Source organism: Drosophila kikkawai, chromosome 2L (genome assembly GCF_030179895.1).
Source record: "Drosophila kikkawai strain 14028-0561.14 chromosome 2L, DkikHiC1v2, whole genome shotgun sequence".
In the NCBI taxonomy this organism is placed as follows: domain Eukaryota; kingdom Metazoa; phylum Arthropoda; class Insecta; order Diptera; family Drosophilidae; genus Drosophila; species Drosophila kikkawai.
The window spans coordinates 9,130,568-9,156,474 of record NC_091728.1 but is presented as its reverse complement, the minus strand read 5'-3'; the positions used below and the strand labels follow the sequence as shown (position 1 = coordinate 9,156,474).

General features: G+C 39.6%; 1 protein-coding gene across 5 annotated transcripts in view; it reads right to left on the bottom strand.

The window, feature by feature from the left end:
* The window catches only part of CadN2 (Cadherin-N2), a 75,099-nt gene that overhangs the window by 25,488 nt on the left and 23,704 nt on the right, over nucleotides 1-25,907 (bottom strand). For 2 of the 5 annotated variants that reach the window (XM_070283426.1, XM_070283428.1), the window contains exon 3: nucleotides 2,144-2,287. In XM_070283426.1, coding sequence (XP_070139527.1) covers nucleotides 2,144-2,287 — 144 coding nt within the window. Of the gene's footprint in view, nucleotides 1-2,143; nucleotides 2,288-2,597; nucleotides 2,645-9,643; nucleotides 9,701-25,907 lie in introns of those variants that run through there. The other 3 variants (XM_017166948.3, XM_070283427.1, XM_070283429.1) reach the window with 3 other exon arrangements.

Below are 25,907 nucleotides of genomic sequence, written 5' to 3'. Positions count from 1 at the left end.
GTCTTCGGAAGCACCTAAGCGGTGCGCCTTTAAGAATGTCCTTTTAAAGGGATGTGTTGTAGGGAAAACGGGGAAATAAATGAGCATCGTTTCCTTTGAGCGGGAGAAGTTCTTAGAACTGCCTCGAATGTGACAACATTTGGCCAACACATGTGGCAACCACTCGCGCACACTCAAATAAATAATCTTTTCCCTCATAAATTTCGAATGCGGCACGCAGTGGCACAAAAGTTTTACAACTCCATTCGATATTCGCATTTGAAAAGTAGAGGAAAGCATGGCAACGCAAGAAATCACATAAAAGATTTCTCCTGACCCTGTTTCCATTCCGCGCAGCCTTCAATTCATATTCCATCCGCAGTAGCGAAAGCTTTTCCCGTCGCCGAGTAGTTCCCAATTTTTCGTGAGCGCATTTATTCTTCCGTTTGCCGGCGTTGTTTTCCATTCCCGTAAGGGACTACACTGGTCTGCAAACGATTTTATGGAATTTATCTAGGCCAACATTTTCTGTTATTATTATTATTTTTTATGTAAATAAAAGCTAAAACAAAAGCTGAGCTTAAAAAAATTTATTTAAAGGGATTAACTGCTACAGAAATATTTGCAGATTTGAAAATGTTTTGAAACTACGAAAATTGTACAGCTTTTATTATATTTTTTGTGCTTTTTTCGCAACAAAACTTCACCATTTGTAAATTCAGACAAATACTTATTTTGTGGCACTGTGTTTTTGTTGCGACCATTTTTTCCAATTCGGGTTAATGCTTTTTTCGCTGTCGTCGCGCCGGCGTCAACAAGGATCCAGACATCCGTCCCTTGAATGTCCTTTGCGAGCTGTTGCTGTTTCTGTCATGGAGGCAGATCCAAGGAAAGACAAAGTTCTGCCCGCAAGCTTGGCGTGGCTCCCATCGGTGGGGAAAAAGTTGTTAAACGCTCTCAATGAGATTTTGAATGTTTTTCGTGCTGCAAATCGTATCTGCCGCAAACTCAGAACTCCACCCACTCCCCTCGCAGTAACAACAATAATAATTTCCGCTTGGGAATCAATAGAGAAATATACAAATACGCATATTAGATGCTCACTTGCCCCTCATTTGTGTTTGTCTTTGTATTTTATGGATTTATGCATGACTCTGGGCTGTATCTTCTGCTTGCTGTGTATCTTTGCCTTCAATGAGCCTTTATTTGTTAATATTTCGCAAATATTTGTGGTACATGGCCAGTGTCTAATAATATTTGACAATGGCTGCGCAGCATTAAAATAAATAAATGCTGTAAATGTTTATTATGAGCCTGGGCGCGTGGGCTGGAAAAATGTTCTCGAAGCGCCGCTTTAATATTTATGCATAAATTTGTGGCCCCATGCGGGAAATTGCCAAATTGGTTTTTTCTAAATGTTTATGACATCCTATATGTACATTTTCGTATAATTTTTTCGTGCTTTATGGAAGGAAGTCGTTGGATTCATGGCTCAAACTGACTGAAAATGTAACTGCCGCATGATTTGGCAAACATCATGTAAGCAATTGTTCTCGAATGACTCTGTTATTGCTCCATATATTTCAACTTGAGGGAATGACAGTTCGATTCAAGCTAAGGTAAATCAATTCCTGTTTCTGGTTATCATTGTATATTAATCTTTTTGTCTGTATTTGCTTATTTCACTATAAATATATCAATGACAAAAGATTTTACAGTTCAGAATGCATACATCTTTATGAAATGAAATCTATTATTATTATTATTCAATTTACTATGTTTATAACGTTTAATTAATTATTATTGGGTCCTTTGCCAGAGTCTTTTGCTCTTTGTTAATGCCCATGCCTAATTGCTCAGAAAAGTTTCGCAAATATGTTTAATGAAATTCTCTGACTCGTGAAAATCTTGCCCTGAAGCAGCTGTCTGCAACCTAATATCTTTCAAATGCAAATCATTGCCCATGACATGAGCACACACAGAACCCACAGAACCCAATGCAATATATGCAATTTATTCTTTGGCCCGAGCGTTTAAGTACGATAGATTTCCTTGGCCCGAGTGGAAATCCAATTTAAGACAATGGCAAAATGACATAAAATTGGTTAAGGGGTAGGGCTTATGGTTTATGGCTTATGTCTGGTCCTTGGGTTTAGCTACTCACACTCATTGTGATCCTTGGCGTTGACAGTGAGGACTGTGCTCTGCAAATCGGCATTTTCATCGATTTCAGTCTCGTACAGAAATCTATCGAAATATGGCGGTGAATCGTTTTTGTCGGCGATACCAATGCGTACAAATTTTGTAACTGCAAATGAGAAAAAAGAAGAGAAGCCATGATATAGACACAGTATATACTTATATATAGATTGCTTGGTGCGGTGCGTTTAGTGCATGAAATGCCAATAAGCAGCATTAATTATAGCAAATTTATTGATTGACAAATTGTGTGCGTGCCTCCTTGGCGGTGAAGGAAGTCGTAAACTTGTTGGTTTATGCCCGAAACGTGGCAGGCATAAAGAGTGAAATACAGCACATATGTATATATATTTATAAGGTACTTATTGTACAAAAATTCAACACTAAACCAAAATTATATTTAATTTTAAATAACTCACACTCACAACACATAACTAAAAGAAAAGAATAATAATAATAAATAAGATTTTTGACAAACTTCCCTAATTTGCCTGAGTGCTTAGTAAATTGTTAACATACTGACAAAGCCTTCGCCAAAAATATCCCCAACTATTTTCTAGGCGCATAAGCGTAAGCTGCAAAACTAAAAGCGAACAAAAATCACAAAACAATCCACTCAAAGTGAAAACTTTGTCCCCCTTGCTGCTGCCAGTTGAAAGCGAAATAAGTTTTTGGCAAAGTGCACAGCGGATTGAAGGTTTTCCTGCAGCTGCAGGGACGTTTGTTTGCCTCGCTTTATTTGCTTATTTCCTGCTAATGTCTTGCCAAACAAAACTTTCTGAATAGTTGTGTAGCTTAGTTTTCGGAGGGAACGTGCGTTAATGAGTTTTATTCGAGCAGGAGAGCTCAGGGCGAACACCGGAATTGCACTTCACAAATAAGCGTGGATTTTTGCAGTTCCCCTCGAGAAAGTTTCTAGAACTTGACAATTGTTTTCCCTTCGAATATGAAATCCCCTCAAAGTCCTTCCATAAACATTCAAAACCTTTTCGGGCTCTTAAGTTTTCCCTAAATAATTAAGTTACATTCCATTTGGCTGCCTGAATATTTTTACGAGTCCGTCGTCCTTTGTCAGTTTAACTAACAAAGTGTTTTAAAACGTTCAATTTTCCCAAGAGCCTGGGCATGACTTAAAAGGTCCTTCGTCTTCGTTTTTATAGCATTTCCCACATGACGGAAGCAATAATCTGTTTTCACAATTTTTGTACTACAAAAAAAGCACAAAAGGTTGGCAAAACTTTGGCATAAATATATATGTTATAATACGTATATATGTGTGCATGATAAAAGTATATTCTCTACCAAAATAAATATTCTTTTGCAAAGTAACCGAACCTGGCAGTCACACATCATAAAAGAGCAGACAGCCGAAGGGGAGTGAGAAGGGGAGAATTAATATTGCCGGCAGGCGGAAGTGCCAGTGCCTCGTTGCGTATACGTAATATCGAAAGAGCCAAAATCCTTTCGCCTGCAAAAGCCTTATATTAAATGGACTTGGTTCCTTTAGTGCTTTAATCTTTTTCAAAGCATGTTTTCAAATTTCATTTAACGAATGAAAATATGTCTCTAGTATTTCGCAAGCGTGCAATTTATTTGGCCATTATATAAACAAAAGACGGCCATGTCAAAGGCCAAAAATGAATGTGTTCGTTGTATGTTGACTAGTTTTTGCTATGTGCATTTCTGGTTATTGGCAGATGACATAAATGGGAAACACAATCTGTGGCAGCCAAGCGAAAGTGTTGGGCAAACTTTTGATGTTTTACTGGCCAAACTCTGCCAAGTGCAACGAAGAAACTGGTAAATTGTTTAATCTATTTGGGACCGAACATCGGTTTTGTTTGCTTTGTAAGAAACTTGATTGAATTTGATCAAAAGTTGCCGGCATATAGGAACTTTACAGCGAGCTTTGAAAAACTCATTAAATATGTGAAAAGCAATGCTCACTCGCCCTTTTTGGGGGTGAAGAGCACTTTGGTCAGTGTTTATGGCAAGCCACTTTAATTTCTTCTGCTCACACATCATTCATTCACTTATTTGAATGCAGCACGAACATGCTCAAGTCAAATTTGAGAACCCTTTCAGCTAAAAAAATGAAATGAAAAAATGAATAAACTCACTACCCGGAGTCCCTCTTCACACATAGGTGAGTGTATATGAACGGGGTGGGCAAGCCAAATAGAATCAAATTTAGAATTTAGCTCTTTGCTTTATTTAGTTTGGAGGTAAGTCTAGCACGTAATATGGTCCTTCTTTTGGCTTAGAAAATGAAAGAAAATGAGGCAAACTGAAAGAAAATGAGAAATGAGCAAAAATAAATACACACACACACACACACACACACACATAGGCCACTCGTTTTCCGGGGTAGTAGCAGCTCAAGCGGAAAGCTCGAATAAATAAGACCCCAGAAGAAGGGAAAAGCGTTTAGGAAAACCGACTCACAGAATTCTCCAAGTACCAAGCACCTGCACGATGTGTGTAGCTATACTGAATAAATACAAATACACACCCTTGCACACACACACATCATACACACTTGGGCGGTGAGCAAACATCGCTGGTAGTGGAAATTGCATTTCCCTGTGTTTTAGTCCCCCCCTTTTTTTTTTGTTGATGACTCGCTCTCAGCTATCTTGACTTAATTTTTTGGCACTCTGGCATTATGGTAAGGTAAACCAGAATGAGAACCTAGTTTCCAAGTAAACAAAGCTGAAACTGAAAGTGCTTGACATGAAACTGAATTGGACTTGGCATAGACCGCCTTAGTTGTTGTTGGAAAAATGATGAGTTTTTGAGAAAATGTGTATACTTGTCATTGCTAAATCAAGACATAAACTAGATAATTAACGAAATTTATCAAATACTATTAAAATCTAACCCATTTTTATATAAATTTTCCCAACCTATAAATTTATAAGCCACTGCTTTCCCTACTTAAAAGCCAAAAACTCTCGGCTTAACTTGGTTAAAGTGGCTGCTTGCTTTTTTTGCTGGTGTTAAATTGAGCAGCAAAGTGAACTGCTCTGCCGGCTCGTCCACCTTTGGAAGGCTCTCTCCTCTTGATTTTCCACCCCAGCCAAAAGGGCTCACTTTAAACTATTAACGTGCAGGTAAGAGGCGGCTCATGGCCCCGGGGCAAGGGGACTGAAGGCCAGTGGCTGTGGCAGTGGCTGTTTCAGGTGAGGAGCCGTCAGCTATTTATGGCCGCATAACTGGCACACTAACAAGCCCGGCCACGCCCCCTTCAGCACCAACGCCCACCCATAAGCCATATGTCAGTCCGTGAATGACTGACGGCTGGAACTAGTTTTTTCTCTTCGCTTTTCTTTCTTTTTTTTCTCTCTTTCTGCAGACCCCCCGTAAACATTTCTCTATTTTATATGCTGCTTTAGAATTCGTTTTTGTTGTTCTTCTTCTCTCTTTATTTTTTGTTCAGCAAAGCAAAATAAATAATAGAAAAAAAGGAGAAATGGGAGTGGGGAGTGGAAAGGGAAAAATGTGTGCAAAGTGGCGTCAAATGTCAGAGCTGTTCAAATCAGCCATGGCAAACCTAGAAGCACACCCTACACCGTAAGACTCACCCTACCCTAGAGATAGTCAAAGTAGTTTTTTTTTTTACTTTTTGAGTAAAAAGCAGAGGAAGCAACATTTTCAAAAAGGCAACAAAGCGCATCACATTAAGACTGACAGGATGGAGGGGGGAAATAGGGGAAAAACTGCGGGACTCGTGGAGCTTTCCCTTTGACAACTGGAATCTGTAAGGGTTTCCCTGGGTTTTTTGTGCTGTCACTGAGTTCGGCTTATCCCAAGCTTCGGGTGGCTCTATCGGACGCTTCTGTTTTACCACAGTCATAATATCTAATATTTGATAGATAAAATGTATCGATTGACTGGAGAGGAAAATATGCTGGCACTTAAAGTAGGACTTTAAAACAAGTTTTGGTCTAATGCACTCATACATTTTTGAATTTATTACCATAGGGTTTTTCATCTGTTTGCTCTTAAAATTCAATGTAAATTTATAGTTTGCACACTTATTTACACACATATTAAATCGTTACTCCACTGCTTAAAAAGTTTTAAGTTTCAACTTCAAAGGCGCAAGTGTATTTGTCTAACAAAGAAAACCTAAATTGTCTTATTAGTCACCCCAGGCTGTTTGGCCCCGTGGCATAATTGCGTTGCCAGAAAATCCAGTTACGCAAATTCCCTCAAAGTTGTGCCACAAATAAATAAATTACAAGTTTTAATTTGCTAATTAGTTTTCAGGGCGAAGCGTTTGACAACAAAACAAACAAATAAATAGATAAATATGCACAACTGGAAATACATACAAATAAAGTGAGAATAAATAACCGGAATTATTTTCGTGGCTACAATTTAATCCTCAAGGCGTTCAGCGGAGCTTAGTGCTCACACACACACACACAAGCACAACACATTTCGCAATAAATTTTCAGCAAGTTTATGATAATCTCATGTTGTGTTTACTCATGTATTTTGGATTAAGTTCTCGCTTTTAGTTTTCTGTGTAATATGCAAAAAAGTTTTGGTTACGCAGAGTAAAACAAATATTGACAGGGATCGATGGGTGGGCGGTTACCCCGGATGGTTAGGGAAATACCACCCGTTTGTGCGTGTGAAAGTTATTATTAGTTGAATGCGCCGCATGTCGGGAAGCGGAAAGGAAAGGATGTTAACAGTGCGTATGCGTGATATGTCATGTGGCAAAAGTTTAAACTGTCTGACAGTTTTTATACACCCACTCCCCCGCATGAACGCATTATGTTGATGTATTCATAAGCCAAGGGTTCTGTTTTGTTTTGGTGGATTTATCAGTTCAGGCATGGGCATAATGGCAGCCCATTTGACTTCTGGCACACACACACACTTGATTGAGGTGAGATGGCACGTACATATGTGCTTGTGACTTTATAATTAGTTTCACCATTAATTTATGACTGCGGTCTGCGCACTCTGATCTTGCCAGCAAATGCTGTTGACACTTGACAGTTGCTGCAATTATTTTTTCGTAAATAATGGTGTCCATTAGGTAATTTAAATAAATTATAAGTTTTTTTAAATTATTTTTAATTATATAATAAGTCATTCGTAGAACATATGAATTCTGAATCTGTATCAATATTTAAAAGTTTTCAAATAAAAAATAATGAAGATCTTAGTTTAAGCAGCTCCTCATGAATTCTTGAAGATGGATAATATTTTTGAAGTTATGAAAAATATTAAAAAATTTTAAAAATTCTTTAGATCAGTAATTATTGAAACCAAAGAATAAACAAAGTAAATTCTTGTTATTTATAGAATTAAACATTGCATAACAATTCTAATTAAATATTTAAATAAATCTTTCGAAAAAATTCCTGTCTCTTTTCCATATTAATTTTAAATAAAAATATGTTAGGTTTTAAGCAAACTTAAGAAGTTACGCATAATTCTGTGCCTCCCTTAGCTGATTAAGCACAAAAAAAACAAATCTCACAGGAAAAACCTTTGAGGCATCCCCCGAAAAGAGTACAATTAAATCCGCTTAATGAACTCGTTGAACCCTACGAAATCCAAATAATACCCTTTGGGTCCGGTCCGCCATGTATTCAATTCCCATTTTTCTTTTTTTCACGCATCCAGTAGCGTGCAGCTCATTAACTTTGATGATGGTCAGCTCGAATTTTTTCGGGGCCTTTGGCTTGTGAGGCTCCGCCTCTGTACTCCTGCGTTCTGCTGAAATTTCAATTAAAACCCGGGCCGAGTGCGCGGATTATTTGTATTCATTAGCCGGCCCCCGATGTTGATGATCATCGTTACCAACATCCGATGCCGGAAGTGACCTGCACTTCAGCTTTATGCCCACTCGCCCGCCGGGCCTTTGTGCGAGTTAACCAACAAAAAATTGTTAATTAAACTTATGAAATGTTTAGAAGAGGTTTTTTTTTTGCACACATTAAAAGTCCTGCGAGTTTCCTTTTAGCCCGACTAATTAAAAACTGTGCTCGGCGGCCAGTGTCAAACAAAGAGTCAAGCAACAAAACAAAATAATCCGGGAAAAAATAATACGACAGTGAACTCAAATAAAGAAGAAGATGAAATTGATTTATTTATTAAATAATAAGAAAATGTATTTCAGTTTTTGAGGTACAACCTAAATTTCAGGATGGTTTATCAAAAATAAACATAAATTAAATGCAGTTAACATTAATTAAATGTGCTTAATAATATAAAATATAAATATAATAATATTTCTCTATAAGTAGCTCAAAAAAAATAAAGAAAAAGAACTTGAACAGATAAATAAATCAGGAATTTTAAAATATAAATGGTTTACGCAAAGTCAAAGTAGTACACTTTTCTTATTTTGAGTGTATGGGTACACCGATTTTGAAAAATATGTCCCTATTCTCGGTTGGCCTCGACAGCGTTGATGAGTTGACAAATATTTTGTCAGTCATAATGAGTTCTGGGGCAAGACAAGGTGAGTCGGAGACCTTGTTTATGGACCCCGTTTTCATCGCTCTCATCGCCGCTGTTCATTAACCAACTGGTCCACTGGCGTGTTAATTACGACCTACATCCGGGCACAAGGGGGTGGTTTCGTTGGGAATGGGTTAAGGGGGCTATGGGTGCTGGGCTGAAAGACCGAAAGCCGCAATTAAAAAGCTTGTTCGCGTAGAAATTGCGCTTTTATCAGATCAGATCTGTTGCGTTGCGGGCGGGGTTATGGCTTTGGCCCAAAAGAGGCAAATTAAGAGTCACGCTAACTAATACAAAATTAATTTAAAGTTTTCGTCTAGACAAGAAAGTTTCAGATAGAAGAAAAAGTCACTATGCAGAATAGTAAAGCAAAACAATAAACAAATTAAACAGAAATTAACTAAAGTGTGAAATTATTTTCTTGTTTTTAAATCACAGCTAAAATCAAAGTGTAAAGCTTATAATTACTGGTGTAAGTGGTATAGTGCTTACTAACTATATAATATCCTTATAATTTGATGTATTCCTCTGTGATTCTATTTTTTAATGGCTATATTCTCCTCTTTCTGGCCAAAGAGACCTATTATTTTTCTTGTTTGTAAGTATATGCTCAAGGGCCTGGCTGCCGTCTTCATTATGACATCAAGAAATCAACTAAGAGAATTACGCTAGACGCACCGGGAAATATGAATGCATATTTAAAGTGAAGCAAAGGAAAGGCGCCACAGCCCCCGAGGTGTCGTTAGCCAGGATCCCTCACGTACACACGTGCAGAGACGCCGTGAGATTCTGTGGGCTTTCTGCTCCTTTCAGATGCCTCGCATATACCACAAATTACACTTCATGAAATTTTCACGAGACCATTTACATAAGCATAACGACGGTGAGATATCATATGCACATCTAAGTGGCTAGTTCATTACACGCACTCACATTACGGGATTACAGGGTATACGAAATGGCCGGGCACACTTACCCAAATAGGTGCTATTTGTCAGAACCCAAAAGATTTTTAATGGATCGACCATAACTACGCAGTTTCAGTTTGCAGCACCAGTTTCAGCGGCTGTACGTGAACAAGCTGCTGAAAGTCGCAAAGCGCTGAGCAATTAATTTGCCTCGATGTTTTTCCAGGACCAAGAATCCGCGACACCTAGCCGCAATATCCTTCTGCCGCTGCCGCTGCCGCTGCCGCTGCCGCAGCCGCCGCCGAGTCGGAGTGATTAAAGTGATAAGTTTGGCGGACTCTCCAGTTGCTCTCACCGCTCCTGCTGTCTACCTTCCGGCTTTGTTGATTTGCACTATTTTTAATGAGTTGCTGCTGCGGCGGTGGTCGTTGCTGTCGGTTTTGCCTTTGAGGTACTTTTGCAATTTGCACGCTGCACATTTATGGCGTTCACATAAATCAAAACGCTGCGCGTTTATCATAGTAGTTGTTGGCATTAATATTTCTCCGTACAACTCGAGCTATAATTTTGCACTGGATCCACAAAAAATATATATATATTTATATATGTATATTACACCATTGAAGGTTCTTTTCGCGGCCTTGAATGCTTAATTAGGTAAATACACTTTCGGTTTCTCTTTGAGTTTGTCTGTTTTATTTCGCCGGAGTTTTGGTAATTAAAATATTCACAATTATGGCCTTGTGCCAGTTTGTGGCAGGGTAATTAAAATTTCCCCTTTATTTATGTCAGCAACAATGTCGCCCAAAATACACACGCAGACACACACCCATTCACCATTATCCTGCAGCTATTAAAAACTTATGACAATGTCGAAAACTCTAAGCAAGCATTTCTCGCAATTTTCGGTCGGTTTAGTGGCCACTTAATTGGGTTTCGTTCGCATAAAGTTTAGTTGTTTCAAAAATATGGAAGCCCAACTTTTTAATGATTGACAGGGCTAGGTGGATACATGGACTTTACTATTAATAGAGTTATCTAAACAAAGTTGATGGTTTTGATAGCATTATCTTGTGTGTCAGAAGCTTTTCATGTTTCTGATTGATTGACAAGTTTAAGTAATACTTCTGGATTTTTTTATAGGGAGTCTTACAACTCCAAAAGTTACTTTTCTAAGTATACATTCGTACCATTTGCTTCAGCAACACTGTTTATATTCCTCTGATTAACTGCTGCACTTGAAGGGATTTGTTATTTAGTTGGCTAAGCAATTGCCAAGGCTCTGCTCCAGTTTTGAATGAGCTCCGGGCAAGGTAGCACCGAAATCTTAGCAATTAGATGCTTAACTCGCCTTGGAAATTCTCAAACGCTGCTCAAACAGTTGGCCGTCGAGTTGGCCATTAGCTTACTTGGGCCTGATTCTGGTCTCTGGGCCCAGGCCAAACAAAAGGCCTATCCAAGGCGGGCCAATTAACGCGGCTAAAACCGAGCAAAGTCCGCCGGGGGAGGTTTGCCAGTCCTGGCCACAGCCTTGACCTTTATCCTGGGGCGTGGACAAGCTCCTAAATATTTAATTGTTTATGCTATAAGGGGTAATGGCTAAGCCCCGACTCTGCTCTCTACCTTCTCTCCGAATCCTCACCCCAAAATGTTCTTTAACAATTTGGCCCACTTGGGAAGAGACTTTTAATGGACAGCTGGCCAAAGGAGGAGCGAGCTCAAAACGATTAAAGCCGAGGCAAAGTAATTAGTGACTCAATTGCTTCGCTCTGGCGCTGAGTGCCGCATACAAATGGCCTGCTCTGGACTTTGATGGGTTATTGGTGGTTTTGTCATAAACCCGTAAGCCGACAGCGCAAGCTGGCCAAATCAATTGTGAGCCAACTGGTGTGCTTAAATATGAATAAAAATTGGAAAGTCACTGGGGAAAATGTTGTGAATTTATTAATTTGATAATTATGATAAAACAAGTATTTGTGTTTAGAAGTACACGGTTTAGGTGGTCTATAATGCTAATCTCCTATAAAGGCATAGCTCCGTTTTGCTTATAAAATTCCTAATTAATAGTTTTACCTAAGTTTTGAATTTTCTAAATTATTTCCTAATATTTTAAAATGTTTTAATTAAACCCAAAATCTCAAAAATAGATTTATATGCTTTATTATTTTTTTTTTAATAAGTGTTCTTGTTTTTATAATACGTAAGATAATTTCTAGTAACGCGAAACTGAATCTCTTCCCAATAACAAGACAATTTTCATCGCAGTGCCCTAGGGGGGGAGGAATGAGAATTGAGGTCAGGGAAATTAGCGTCAGGCTTGCCGGCTTTAAGTCATTTTGCCAGCTCTATAATCCTCCTTTACGCAATTTATGCAAATTTATGCAAGCTTCTGCTCAAACGGCAGCTGCTGCCTTGCACTTGTGTAACTCGAAGCCAGAGAAGGAAATTTAAGTCGGCAAACAAGAATTTTTTGCTGTTTTCGGTCTGTCTCCCGGTTCTTTTGCCTGCCAAAAAGTTAAACATGCTCATTTCTTAACTTTACTTTGAGCCGGGCCAAAGAACGGGAAAAAAAACCGAAAGAAAGAAAGCCTCAATGCAGCACAAATTTTGAAATTGCACTTTTCCGGCACAAGATGAAGTCCTGGGAAAAACGAACAGAAAAAAAAATGAACACGAAGTGGGGAAAACTGTTGCCCAGCTCCGGCGGAAATACAAAAGCATAAACTTTCCGGCCAGAACTAACCGCAAGGATGGTAGGGGAATCCCCCTCAAGTCGAGTGTCCCGGGCCGACATTTGAAAGCGCCAAAATATAAAGCGCAAAATGTGGCGGAAGTTTAATGAATATAAACTTGCAAGGGAGGAGGGAAATAAGCCAAGTAAATTAGCCAAGTTCACTTGCAAGAAAGTGGCCGCGGCAGCAGCAACGAAAGAAATGTGATAGCCAGCGAATGGAAACGGAATGACAAGTTTATGAGAGCCACAGGAAATCAACTCGTTTATTTATGGGAAATATCCCAGCCCAAGTGGCTGGCCACCTGCTGTGGACTTGACTAAAATGGCTGACAGCTGAACCTAAGTTAGGTAAGACATTCAGGAGTCCTGGAAAAAAAAGATGAGCCTAAAAAAACGAAGTAAAGAACAGAAAAGGTAGTTTCTTGTTTGTCAATTTAGGGAAACTGTATTATTTGTTCATCTCTTCTTTAAAAAGTATATACCTAATTGCTTCATCTGACAGAAATACCTTTTAGCCAAAGTAATTAAAATATATTGAAGCCGCACAGAAGTGCATTTGCTTCCCCCACTTGTCCCAAACTTTGCTCTACAATTAAATATATCTGTGCTTTGCTTGGGGATGATCTAAGGAATTAGCAGATATGGCTAAAGTCCCTAAGCGCTCTTGCATTCTGTCTGGCTACCCTCACACTCCCTGCTACATTTTTCCTGTTTTTATTGCTGTTGTCGGATGCTGTTTGTTGTTGCCCGAACAAATGGCAAAAGTTTTCGCTTTGTTTTCACAATTGTTGACGGGCAATTCAAATGAGTTAACAGCGCAAAAAGTGAGTGACCCACATAGCCCGCCAAAGCCAACATCTGGCAAACCGAACCAAAAAGCGAAAAAATAAATAAAAAAAATCCAGGAATAATAAAAAATAAAAAGCTATAAAGCGGTGGAAAAAAGTATATATGGAAAAAACATGAAAAACTTGAAGTTGTAAAAACAGAGAAGCCAGAACAAGCAGGCAACATATGTATGTCCTTATTGTGTTGTTGATGCTGTTCACAGTTGCAGAACAACAAAGTGAATAAAGGCGGCAGGAGTCGGTAAAGTAAATGCACTGAGAAACAGGGGATATCTTTAAAGTGCAATATAAATAATAAAAAATTTTAAAAACTGAAGATAATTTGATTTTTAATTGTTTCAGTAGCACAGACAACCTTAGATTATTAGTAATCAGGGGTTCCCTGCTCTTGAGTGGCTTGATTATTTATAATATAATTTGATATGAGTACTTTTTTCTCCTCAGTGTGCTGTTGGAGGGGGGAAACAATTATAACCCGCATTTCCGGACAAACCAGGCAGATTGCCTGTTGCAGACAAGCAGTCTTCCACTTCCACTCAGCTTTCAGCGCGAAATGTTTGTGTGTACGCTCCCAGCGAAATCCTCAACAAAATTGCATCCCAACAGCAACTTAGCAAACGCATCAAATGCGCTTAACAATTCAATTAGCGAGACATTGTTGGGTGGATAGATGAAAGTACGTGCCGTACTTGTAAGTCTGCAGCTTTTCGGCATCGGATTACCGCAGAAAGTGGAACTCCAGCTCAAGTTCTGCGGGCTGGCAAACAAATGAAGCGCCAAATATGCGCACACAAAATAATCAATCGTCCCCCCCGTCGGCCACCGGGAGCTTAAATAAAATGTAATTAATTACAGGATGGCTGGCTGGGGAAACTTTTCAGCCAGCAGTAATTTGCAGAGCAGCTCAGCATTCATTTGCGATGTAGAGAGCTGCAGCCCAAGACATCCGACCGCAGGGAACAGGAAGTCGGAGGAGAAACTCTTGTTGAAAATGTTCTCTGCCCGGCATTTGGCATAAGCAATTCTCGGGCTTAAAGGATTGCCAAGGAGGAGCACCTTCGTCAGACTATCCTGCTGAAAGCTGCATTTTTGCACTGGAGCCGAGAGCTTACCTTGTTAATTTGTCTAAAACTTTTCCCGAAAGTCGATGTTGAATGAGTTTTGACTAAGAGACTTGGGATCAGATGACCAACAGATATTTTTAAATTAAAGTAAAATTGATTAATTGAAAAATGTAAATGTAAACAAAGCCAAGATAAATCAGAAGCAACAAGTTATATAGATATTTAGTTTTTAAATATAAAAACATATTAATACTTGGTAAATATAACTCGACTTATAACTAGATACAATTCAAGGCAGTTTCATAAATGCCCTGCGTTACTTAAGCAAGATAGATCTAAATGCCTCTTAAATGCCCTTTCCCCATTGTTGAATTTCCAGGAAATTTAATTCCACTTGAGCTCAGATCTGATCCATTCAAGTAACAAAATATTGTGCTTCTTCAGGTTGCCACAGTGACCCATAATCGCCTTATTATAGAGATACTCCACTGCGGCAGACGTGTCAGGTTGTCATGGGTATATAGTGTAGTCCAACAATCGACAGACGGCGATTGCGGCACATTCACTAATAAAATAAAATAGAAATGTATTTATGTGTGGGGTTTGGGGTGGGGACACACAATTGCTGGCTGGGCTGCTGAGAGGCGTTTGCCAACGACCGAATAACTAACCGCAAGTGGAAGTCACATACAAACAGAAACAGGACACTGGAGCAGCCAGGACACCAGCTGCAAAGCTGGAAGTGAGAAAATAACATTTTAGCTTTCGCTGGCTCGTGACAGGCTCACGGGATTCAGGATCTCGGGGTCCCTTCAGCAGGGGACAAGACACCCACCACCAACCCTGCCCTCCACAGTGGCTCTTTCATCCGCCTGTCCAATGTCAGTCACTAGGACTCTTGTTGCTGCTGCCTGGAATACATATAAATACATATACATTTATATACATATATTTCCTCTCGGTGGAATGCGACGTGTTTGCTGGGCGTGGAGTATTTATCGTGCTTTTATTTTGTCAACATTTCGTTTTTGGCCAAATGAAAATAAATTCAAATGATTTATTTACGAGCATTTGATTTATTTGATTTTCAGCATTTGCTGCAGCAATCGCTGCCACTCTGCCCCAAAAATCTCCCATTGCCATTCCCATTGCCGCCCTTCGCACATGAAAATTGTATTGTATTTGCTCAGACTCGCTTTTGGTTGACGCTCTTTGATATGCCCCAGAATTTATTTTATGCGGAATGTTTATTTGATTTCGCTGCCTTTTTTGCAGTTTCATTTTCGGTGCGACAGTCAATAAAAATTGCAGTGTATATACTATACTTTCCCACTCGCTTTATTTTTTTGCCTCTCACAGGTTCTGTGGCAACTGCAGTTTTTTTTTTTACAGGATTAGATTGACGTCGGCAATGAAATTTATGCATATACAGGCAGGAAATCGAAAATGGATTAAAAAAGCTTGCCAATAACTCTTTGAGTGTGCGATGCTATATTAGAAAACAATTTTGGGTGTCAGCAGATCGAAAGTAAACTCAGCAAAAAGCACTAATTGGCGCATTTATTGTTTAAATTTCATTTGCCGTCAGGGGAACTCCGAATGTTTTTGAAAAACTTTCAAGGCCAACGTGTCGGATGAAAGTTTCAATAAAGAAACCTCATCAATTTTTCAGCCATTTATTGGCTCTATTTATTTGCCTTGCTTGGCCGAAAAGTGAAAGAAAAACTTGAAACGACGGGAAAAGCAAACTTTTTTGTTTGCCTTCACTCCGGCCCTCCCTAAAGAAGGGCAATTCTATTTGGTATTATTTATCTAATGGCATTTTTCGTCGGGCATAAAAATAAATAAATATATATCTGGTCCGACCAGACGCGCGCCCTCGGCTCAAGTGTTTATGATATTTTGATTTTATTTCATACGAAGTTTGGCCCAAAAGTTTCGTCGTTCTCACATACACACACACACACAAATCCAAAGGAAACAGACAGTTCTCGGCAGTGTGCATTGATAATAATGACGCGCCCCTTATAAGGACACAAAGATGCCAGGACAGGGCATTCTGTCATGTGACATAAACATTTTGTTCTCACGACTTTCGGTTAGTTGCCGCAATTTTCTGCGACTTGGCGATGGGCGCAATAAAACTGCCTCGCCCGGCACTTTAGTCCGAAAACTTTCTTTTATTAAGATTAAAAATGACAAAAGCGCAATATTAGGAGGAGTTCATGCTCCTTGGCTCCTTGGCTTCTTGGCGGCCTGCTGATAAGCGTCAAAGACACTCCGCCAGAGAAAAGACAAGCTCATTTTCGCTTTCGCATTCAAGTGGGTGTCACGCATAAATTTCATAAATATAAGCGTCATTATTTCTGGCTGCCATTTTGCGGCCGCCATTGCTAAAGACGACGCCTCAGCCACGCCCTCGATTCGCAGCCCTTTGTCACGCCCCGAGAAACTTTTGTACAGTATACCCACTCACAGGATCAGAAGGAAGCGACAAAGCAACGAACCTTCTTGGCTCCGGAACCCATCTAAATGGCGCAATTGTGCGAGTCTCATGTGGAATTATTATTTTCTACTTAGAAATGTCATGTGTATCAGGGATGGTAGCGGGTAGTGAGGCGGAAAATCGGTTAGGGGAAGGGTGTGTGCCCTCCAAATAAAGTAATGGAAACTGTAGCAACAAATTTGGAACTAATTTACATGTAAACATGGTTGAAAAATATATTTAAATATCATTTACTGGTAATTGAGCTTCAGAATATGAAATATATATTTTGATAATAAAGAAAATTGTAGTAAATTTACAACTTTCAATACTTAATGTAACACCCTTTTTTGGCCACTCCACTCGTGGCCATCACTCAATTCGGAGATCGTACTCCTTGAGCGGGAACTTGGGACTTCCATCATCTTCGATGGCATCGCGAGTTGGCCCGACAGCTAAAGTGACATCAATCAAGGCGCCCGGCCACGCCCCTAATGCGTTCACAAACACACTCAGGCACTCGCACACCCCCACCCATATACTCTCCTGATTTCCCGTTATCAGCAGCGGAGCATGTAATGCCGATGCCATTGCGAGTTTGCTATTGTTTGCTCGTTATATCAGCGCTTGAGCTGGGATTGGAGCTGGGACCACGTGGCGTATGAGTGCTGTGCTGGCAACGTCAATTGATTGACGACATGAGCCGGGAAAATGGGCAAAGAAAAACCGAGGTGGGGGTTGGGTGAGTGGGGGCCAAGTAAATCAATTATTGTGGAACAAAAGTTTCACATTATATTGCCCTGACAAATTGCTGTTTGTTACCCGGGCAATCGAGCATTTGGATCATTAAAAAGTTGCCGGGGCCACAAAGGATTGTGAAAACACAATAAATTTCTTGGCATACACTTTCGGCATAATCTGCGAGGAAGCATCAAATTGCCGTCGCAGAATGTAAACAAATTTTTTAATATATTCCCAGATATCAGAGCGGAAAGAAGATCAATAAGCCAGATACAAGTGGCGGGCTGCGACTCTTGGCTCTCACTTTTGCCAGAAGGGCTTTTTACGACCGGACCTTCTCTTCTCCTCTGCATTATGGCCCGCAGATTTATTTGCCTCGATTTTCGCTTTACAAAACTGTCCCATAAATATGCAAATTTCTGCGCTTTTCCTTCCTATAAAGAAATACACAAAAATAATTCTCCAGAAGACAACAAAAAAAGGAAAGGAAAAGGGGCAAAGAGGTTGTCAAAAGTATGTGAATAAATAAAGGACTAAGAACTCATAAAACTGCATTATTGGACACTTGAGAGTAAGATGAAGTGGCGCAAGGCAGAAGTGGGCTAAAAGCTCGAATCAGAAAACTAAGCGAAGGTACAGCAACTAAGACTGACCGCAAATCACTTAAACTTTAGCGGAAACTCATTAGCTTCACTTGCCATTTTCCTCTTTTTATTTCCCGCTAAATTTCTCACAACCATCTGAGGCGAGAATGATTTTCATTGTTTCAGTTTTCAGAGAGAGAGAGAGAAAACTTTTCTAGCAGCCAGTCGCAAATCGATGGAAAATCAATCCACTGCAGTTGGAGTGCATTAAAGATGGCAGAATAAATTCTGCTTACTTTGCTCTTATTTCCCCACTTATTTTCCTGGAACTTTCCTCTACGGCTCTACGCTCTGTGCAAAGCCAATTAATGGCACTTTTATAGCCCAGAGATACAAGCTGTTGCCACGGAGGTGTTGTTATTTTCATTGCCTTTAACTAAACTTACTTTTATTATTTTATTGGACTCGCTCTCCGTTCGTTTGCCTCGTTTTATGGACCAGAGCGGACTACAAGGACGTGCTTTCAGTGTGGCCTGCCAAGGCTAATATAACAAAGAATTTGTCTTGAGGACATGCCATCATTTGGGCCAATGATTACATTATGCGATAATGTAGCTCCATAAAAGGCTGCAGGGTGACAAACAGATAGTTGAGGGCGCAGTGTCGAGAGGGGGGCGGGGCCATTTCGTTTGCCATAATAAGCTGTAAAAGTGACACATACAGTTGACCTGATTTTGCCAGCATCCTTGTTGCTCCCAGGTCCTGCTCCTTTGCTTAATCCAACTTTAAAATTATACACTAACGATCCACACATACACTCGGGCGGTGGGGGGGAAATCGGCGTAGGAAAAGGGCCCGGAAAAGCGGGCTGCAGGGAAAAACAGGCGCCAACAGAGCAAGGATTAAGTTTGAAGCACTGAACCGTGCGGGGAACTAATGCAGGATCCAGGGCTCTCGTCCTTGCATTGGCTAGAATCACACATTCGCCGCTTACAGTTCTGGGAAAAGTCGGGGAAAATTCGCTGCTTGTGAAGGCGAACACTAAGCGAAAATTATTAACAAATTTTCTAAAATTATTTTAGGTTTTCATTTAAGGATAGTTAAGAATATCTTTTTATATTATTGTCATTTAAACTATTAAAATAACCTAGACGGTTTTCCAAGTTGATTTTTCCCTTTTTCTTTCTATTACATTTTTCCACCTCTCCAGCCATTGCCATGGTTTTCCCCGTGGAGCATGTGAGTATATGTGGAAAGAGTCTATTCCGCTCTTTCGCCTTAGTTAGCCACTGAACAACAACAGTGACAGCGTAAAAAAGTCGCAATTAAAAAGAGAAAAACTGGTCTGGAAAGGTAGCCAGCAGTCAGCAGAATGTCACATCTAGTTCTTTTGTGGAATTACCTTTAATTAGTATTGCCAAGTAAAACTTATAGAAGCTGCTAAACTAAACACTGACTCTTTCCGCTTGACTGATTAATTTATTCATCCGTTTGTCTGTGAGTATATCAAATTGCCAGGGGCATGCAGCGCTAATTAAATTTATAAAAATTAATTTGGCAGCAATTTGCGCAGCGAGACAAAAGTGGCGAAACGTTGCCAGCGGCAACAGTCAACAAAAAGAACAAACAAATAATAATAAAAAGAAAAGATTGAAGATGGAATGGTGGGAAAAAATATGAAGCCAGTAATAAAGAAGGCAGCCGCTGACTTAATTAGTAGAGAGCTGCGTCTGGGGGCCTCTTCCGGTTCTCCCGCCAGGGTTTTCCTTCTCCAACTTCCAACTTCCATCAAAATAAATAGAAAAACCCCAGCAAAGTTTGCAGTTTTAAAGAGCAACTGTTGGACCCCGAGCTGTGACAATAATTTGAACATGTCTCAAGTTGATCATTAGCATATTTCATAGGCAGGCACGCCTAAACAGGGCCAACGACACAATTTTCTCCGAATTGCCGAAGGAAACCTTACTCGCATTTCCTTTTGCCTGTCAAGTCGGTGGAAATCTGCCTGCACATCGACATCTTTGACGCGCCAAAAATGCACTCAGCCGTGTGACCCATTTCCCTTTTCCCCCAGAACCCAGAGCGGCAAGCTAGTCCCACCCACTTTTCCAACTTGTGCCGGAAAAAATGAGCTGCAACTGGTCTGTTGTTGCCGCTGCATTTTCCCGTTGCCGTTGCTCTGATATTTCCCGGGGATGCATTTCACTTCTACTCCTTACCTTACCATAGAATAACAAAATCTGGTCCGTAGTTACCATAAAATGATTTGATGAACGAGTTCTGTGCACAATTTGAGATTGCCTCAAGGCTTGCGCTGTGTGTTGGGAAAACTTGCAAAGTCATAAGTTGGAAAATTTCATTCTTAGCGGGTTTAAAGCAAGCTTAAAGTTTGTGGAACAGAAAACTTTGTGCAACTGGGCCCATAAGTACGCCAGATTATTGGTAAGAAGTTGGTCAAAGTTCAAAGGGTTTGTACATGGACTTGGAGGCCAGAAAAAGGTGCAATAATTGATTGCCTTTTGAGAAATTCTGTCATAATATTACAGATATATTTAGAAATATAATTATTTCAAAAATGAAACATGTGAAATGTCATCAAACTTATTCAATGCCTTATTTTACTATGGATTATATTAATCTCTCAAAAATCTCTGATACGTCCTTAGCAAAGGTATTCCCCACTGGCTTTCACTCAATTAACATTCGGCCTATGAAATTCAATGAAATCTCGTCACGTTTTACTTTGCTTATGAAACATAACAAAGCCCGTCACGTTTTATTTGCCCCTCTGTGCGGTCTTGGGGATTATCCTGGAAGGGGAAAGGGCTCCTTTGAGTGGGAAGACTGTTTGCCTCGCTTTATTTTCTTGTAATATTTTCGTTATTTGCCGTGTTAATAAACTTGAGCTGTGTAGCCTTTCGCTCGGCCCTCGTGTGTGTACATACATATCTGTTTGCCACGCCCCCTGTGCATATGCATAGCCCACATTCGGGGGCAGTTGACTCAGCTGTGTCCAGGTTGAGTCCTGACTGCGCTGAATAACCCGTGAACCCGTGCACACCTTGATCCACTCGGCCTCCTGTTTTCCCGCCGCCGCCCCCCAGGGCTGGTAACATACCAATTAATTTTTATTTATTTTAATGCCACCCGTTTTCCTTGGGGGCATAGCCCCGTTTTGCAAGCTTTTCCCGGTTTTCAGTTCGCTCCCACACAGTCGAGAGTGCCAGTTTGGACGTTCCGTAACAAATTTATGCATTACTTGCATTTTATTGACCCAGTTCTCTCTCGCATTCCACTTTTTTTTATTTTCCTCCCTTTGGTTTTTTCTTTGTATTGCAAGGACGACAACGAGTAAAATGTGGAAATTAAATTTTATTTTAGCAACTTTATTTTTGGGTTCACCGGAAAACAAAGTAAGCAATTTCTGCGTGGGTTACACCGAAAAACTTTCAGTCCCCTTCCTTATTGTTGCATTTTTTCTTTTTTTTTTTCCTGCTTAATATTTACCATAGCTGTTTGAGCAAAGTTCAGCGACAAAGTTTTCACAACAACTAAAAGTTAAGCAACTTTTAAAATCTTAAAGTTTTCATGTTTCCAATGTAACAATTGCAATTTGAATAGCTTAAATCTGAGGCACTGATATGATTTGGCTTTGTGATTTTTCATTTGCTTTTTGATTTCTGCGTTAAGTGAGTTATTTGGAAATTCGACCAAGGAAAAAGGTTGCTAATGGTAGCAGTCATGGAGCAAATGATGACTGATTGTAAGGCAGATTGTAAATGACTTTAAACTTTTTAGGAAATTATTCTTTTGACATGTTATTTTATGATTTAAAAGCGATTTACCTATTTCAAAAGCTAAACATGTATAAATTTTATTAAGTAGTTTATTTTTTAAATATTATCTGATAAAAATGTTCCTCCACTCATCTTTTAATTTGCTTTAAATTTCCAGGCATAAGTTTTGTAATGAAGTTTAAAGCTACATTTTTACTGAAAACTAATCTCATATTATGGTCACTCCTGGACTTCCCTATATGCGCTGAAAAGTTTCAAAATTCAAGTGGTAATTTTGTACGTTTTTTTTCTGACAGGTGCTCGAAGCCAAAGCAAAGCGTTCGAGTGGCAAAAAATAAGTTAGCCCGAGTTATAAAGTTATCCATTCTCTGGCGGCTCGGTGGGTGGAAATACCAGGGGGCGGTTCGGGGTGGCTTGGAAAGGGAGGAGGCGTGGCATGGCAAATGTTACGCTTGAAGTGTGCTCGAAGTGGGCGTGGTTATTTAATTAGGCTGCTCTCTTGGCGCTGCCACCACGGCGAATTTCATTAAACTGTTGTCATGTAGTCGTCGCTCGTTTATTTGCGCCGAGCAAACATTTCTGAATAAATTAGCTTGTCTCCGAGTGTATAGAAAACTTCACAGCATGTGTGTCTAATAGAAATTTAATGTAAAGAAATGGGGTTATGTTGATGCCATTGTTGTGGAATTAAGTTGGAGCTGCATTCAAATTGCACGATTCAAGCCATATTTCTCGCGGGTCCTTTCAACCCGCCCACAATGATTCTGAAAGGCTTTTTTCTCCTTGGCTTTTTAAGTCCCTTGATGGCAGCAATACCAAAAAGGAGATACTTTCGCGGCTGCTTGCTCATTTTGTGCCTTTCTTATATTTTTTGCCATCGTTTAAAATTGCATGAAAATATTTTATGAAATTGTTCTCCTTTGTTCGCATTTCGGCTTAGTTCGAAGCTTTTAACTTGCAAATTTTGTTTGAAGTGATTGTTAATAGTTTCCTTTGTCGTCAGGTACTTTCTTATTAGAAGTTTGGGAGATTTTTGTTGGTTTTAAAATTTAAATTTCTGTTTCTATAGTTCTAATATTTAAAATTGTGTATAACTAATTTTTGTGATAATAATAAACATTTTGAATTTTATATAAATATATATGTATATATATTTGTCTCATAAGCAAAACTCTGGCATAGGCAAATTTTTATTTACTTAGTTCTCTTTCGTATTTTCGCTATTATTTTTGCTTAGACTGCCGTTTTGAAATTTAACAAACGGATATTGGCGATATTGGTCTGTGCCAAATGTCCATTGAAACTGGTTTTAATGAAGCGTGGCCACTTCAGTTAAAATTGATTGGCGGCTGGCAGGAACCGCCGACCGCAGAATGTTTGCCAATGGATATCGCGGCCATTTCGGGGCGCTTTCGCCAATCTGCTGAGGTGTGAAGCCCCCAAATGTTATTGGGGCACGTTCGCGGATCGCTCGTGAGCAATTAGATGCAATAAATCACTGCTGCTTATCTGGCTGTGAGAGCTGCGGGTCCCTGATTCGATTTCCCCCGACACTGACTCTGACTCCGACTCCGACTCCCTCAATCCTTGGCAGGCCCTGGGCCTCAAATTGCTCACATGGCTGCCTTTTCCTCACCAACAGTCGGGCAGGCACACCCTCATCTATATACATCTCTCCCAATATATACATATATTGGGACATTTTGGCGAAATTGCAGGCCCGCGGCTTTTGGCTTGGGTAATGGTGCGGCGCCAGGATCCCCCAGGATATATGGCCAATTGTTGGCGCTGCGGTGAGAGTTGCAACTATTTTATCTGTCGCACAAATATAATAATTTTATTTTACTGCCACTCACTGAGGGGGCGAAATAAGCGGAAAGCTCCTAAACCTCAGTCTAGGATACAATCTGTCTAGACACTTTACACTCAAAATGATGCAAGTATAAATAAAAATTATATATTATGTGGAAGATGGAATATACTTTTACTGCTTTTTATTTTTGTTCTTATTCCTCATATATCATTTTAATTTATCATCAAAATGATTGCCAACTATTTCTTCGTTGAACAACTCAGCAAATGTAGCGGTTTCAAGGACCCTCTTTGAGATTGGCGGGGATTTATTGGTGTTTGCTTTGGATTACTGTATGTTTTCGCTGAAGACAAAATTTGAGCTCGATGCGAGCTGCACAATTGCTTTCTTAACCTGGCTTAACATTTATATATACGAGGATATGTATATATATATACCGACTCCCGGTTAGGTATCCATTATCCAGACAATGCTGACACACGTACCCTAATCATAATGCCAGGCATCGCTTTTTATGTGATGGCATGTAAAGCTCGACATCAACCTCAACCCGAAGGCCACAAAAAATAATGGCACCGCACACAGGACTCACTTACGGCAAATGAACCCCAGATGATAAATTAAGAGCGGCAAACATTTCACTTGCAGCAGAGTGAATCCATCCGGTGGAGCGGAAGTGAAAGTTCAGGTGCCAGTGAGAGTTGTCGAGTGGAAAGCGAGGTGTGAAACGACCGAGATTTGGCTCCCTGTAGTGGAGTTTATTGCGAAATAAACTTGGCATATGTAATGCCGTTTAATTAACCAGATAAATGCAAAAATCGTGTCTGTACAGCTTAAATCAATTAGCAGGGTCCAGGAAATGGATATGGATTTGGAGTGGGGAGAAGGGAGAAGGTCGAAGTGGAAGTGGAGTTGGCTCCATCCGGTTTATAGCTTGATTTATGCAACTAATTAGGAAAAGCATAATTTTGGGCCCATGAATATTATTATTTTATTAAGTCGCATACAGGATAATAATAACGATGACAGGGGCACTCTGGATGTGGGTTAAATCCAAGCCAGGACACTAATTATGCTGCTGCATAAATCATTGATGTCCCAGTTCCCAGCTCTATATATTTATGTGTGCATTTAGGGTTAGTCGGTCAGTTGTTAGTTGTTAGTTGGGCTTAAGCCCATCAGCCATAAATGCCAATTATGGCTTAGGCTTCCGCAGGAGAAGCTCCTCCACATTGATTGATAAATTGATTGATTGCCCGACTAGTTTGATCGTTAGCGCTTAGCCCGCGTATTCTTTTCCCCGCACTCTGATTTTCAGCCGCTGTCGATGTCATAAATTGAGATTAATCATGTTGTTGATGGGCTTTCCTATTATTTTTTTTTTTTCCTGAAGGGGGGTTTTGTGTGCACAACATTGATGGCACTTAAGCCGCTTAGCGGTGTCGATACTGTGTGACATTGTTGCTGCATTGTCCATAATTGTTTGCATTTTGCGCGCCATTTGCCTTGTATTTACTCGCGTGCAGTCGTTTAGAAGTGTTTGCCTTTTGCCCCAAGCCGACATGTTTATCTTACGCAGTTCATTATGCAAGGAAAATGATAGTCCGCTTTTTGTGGCAGCACTGACTCACATTAGGCGTTATTATCGGGGTTATTTATGAAAGCCAATTTACATTAAATTAATGGCAATATGTTTAGCCAAAAGTTGAGTTTCATTTCACTGAATACAAAGTTTTGAGAAGGATTTTGTTATTTTACTAAAACTTTATATTTTTAGTTTGGACTTTAGTTATTTTTTCAGTCAGTTTTTAATGAACTTTCTTTATTCACATTTATTCTTTTGCATTTTTGATATAGTTTTTTTTTTTTTAATTATTTTCTTTTGTTTTATATTTAATTAAAATTAAAACACTTCTGCACATGTCATATTAGATTTTTTGTTTCCAAGAAATTGCAAATATTTAGGCAGTTTATATAAATTTCTTTCAATTTATTTTGTCAAAAAACTGTTTGATTTTATTCCATTATTTTTTAAGGCATTTGGCTGGAATGCTTAATTATTTCTATATTATTTAGTACATTTAATTGAATTCCTGTTTATGGATAAACTTTAATTCACATCGGAGCACCGCAAAAGTTGTGCAAATTCCTTTTCAAAACTTTTCACACTTTTTTGCCCGCGCAGAAGCATTGCTTAATTAATTTGCACGTTGCGTGTGTAAATTCCGGAGATAGTTTGACGTCATTCGTTAACCATTTGCAGTTA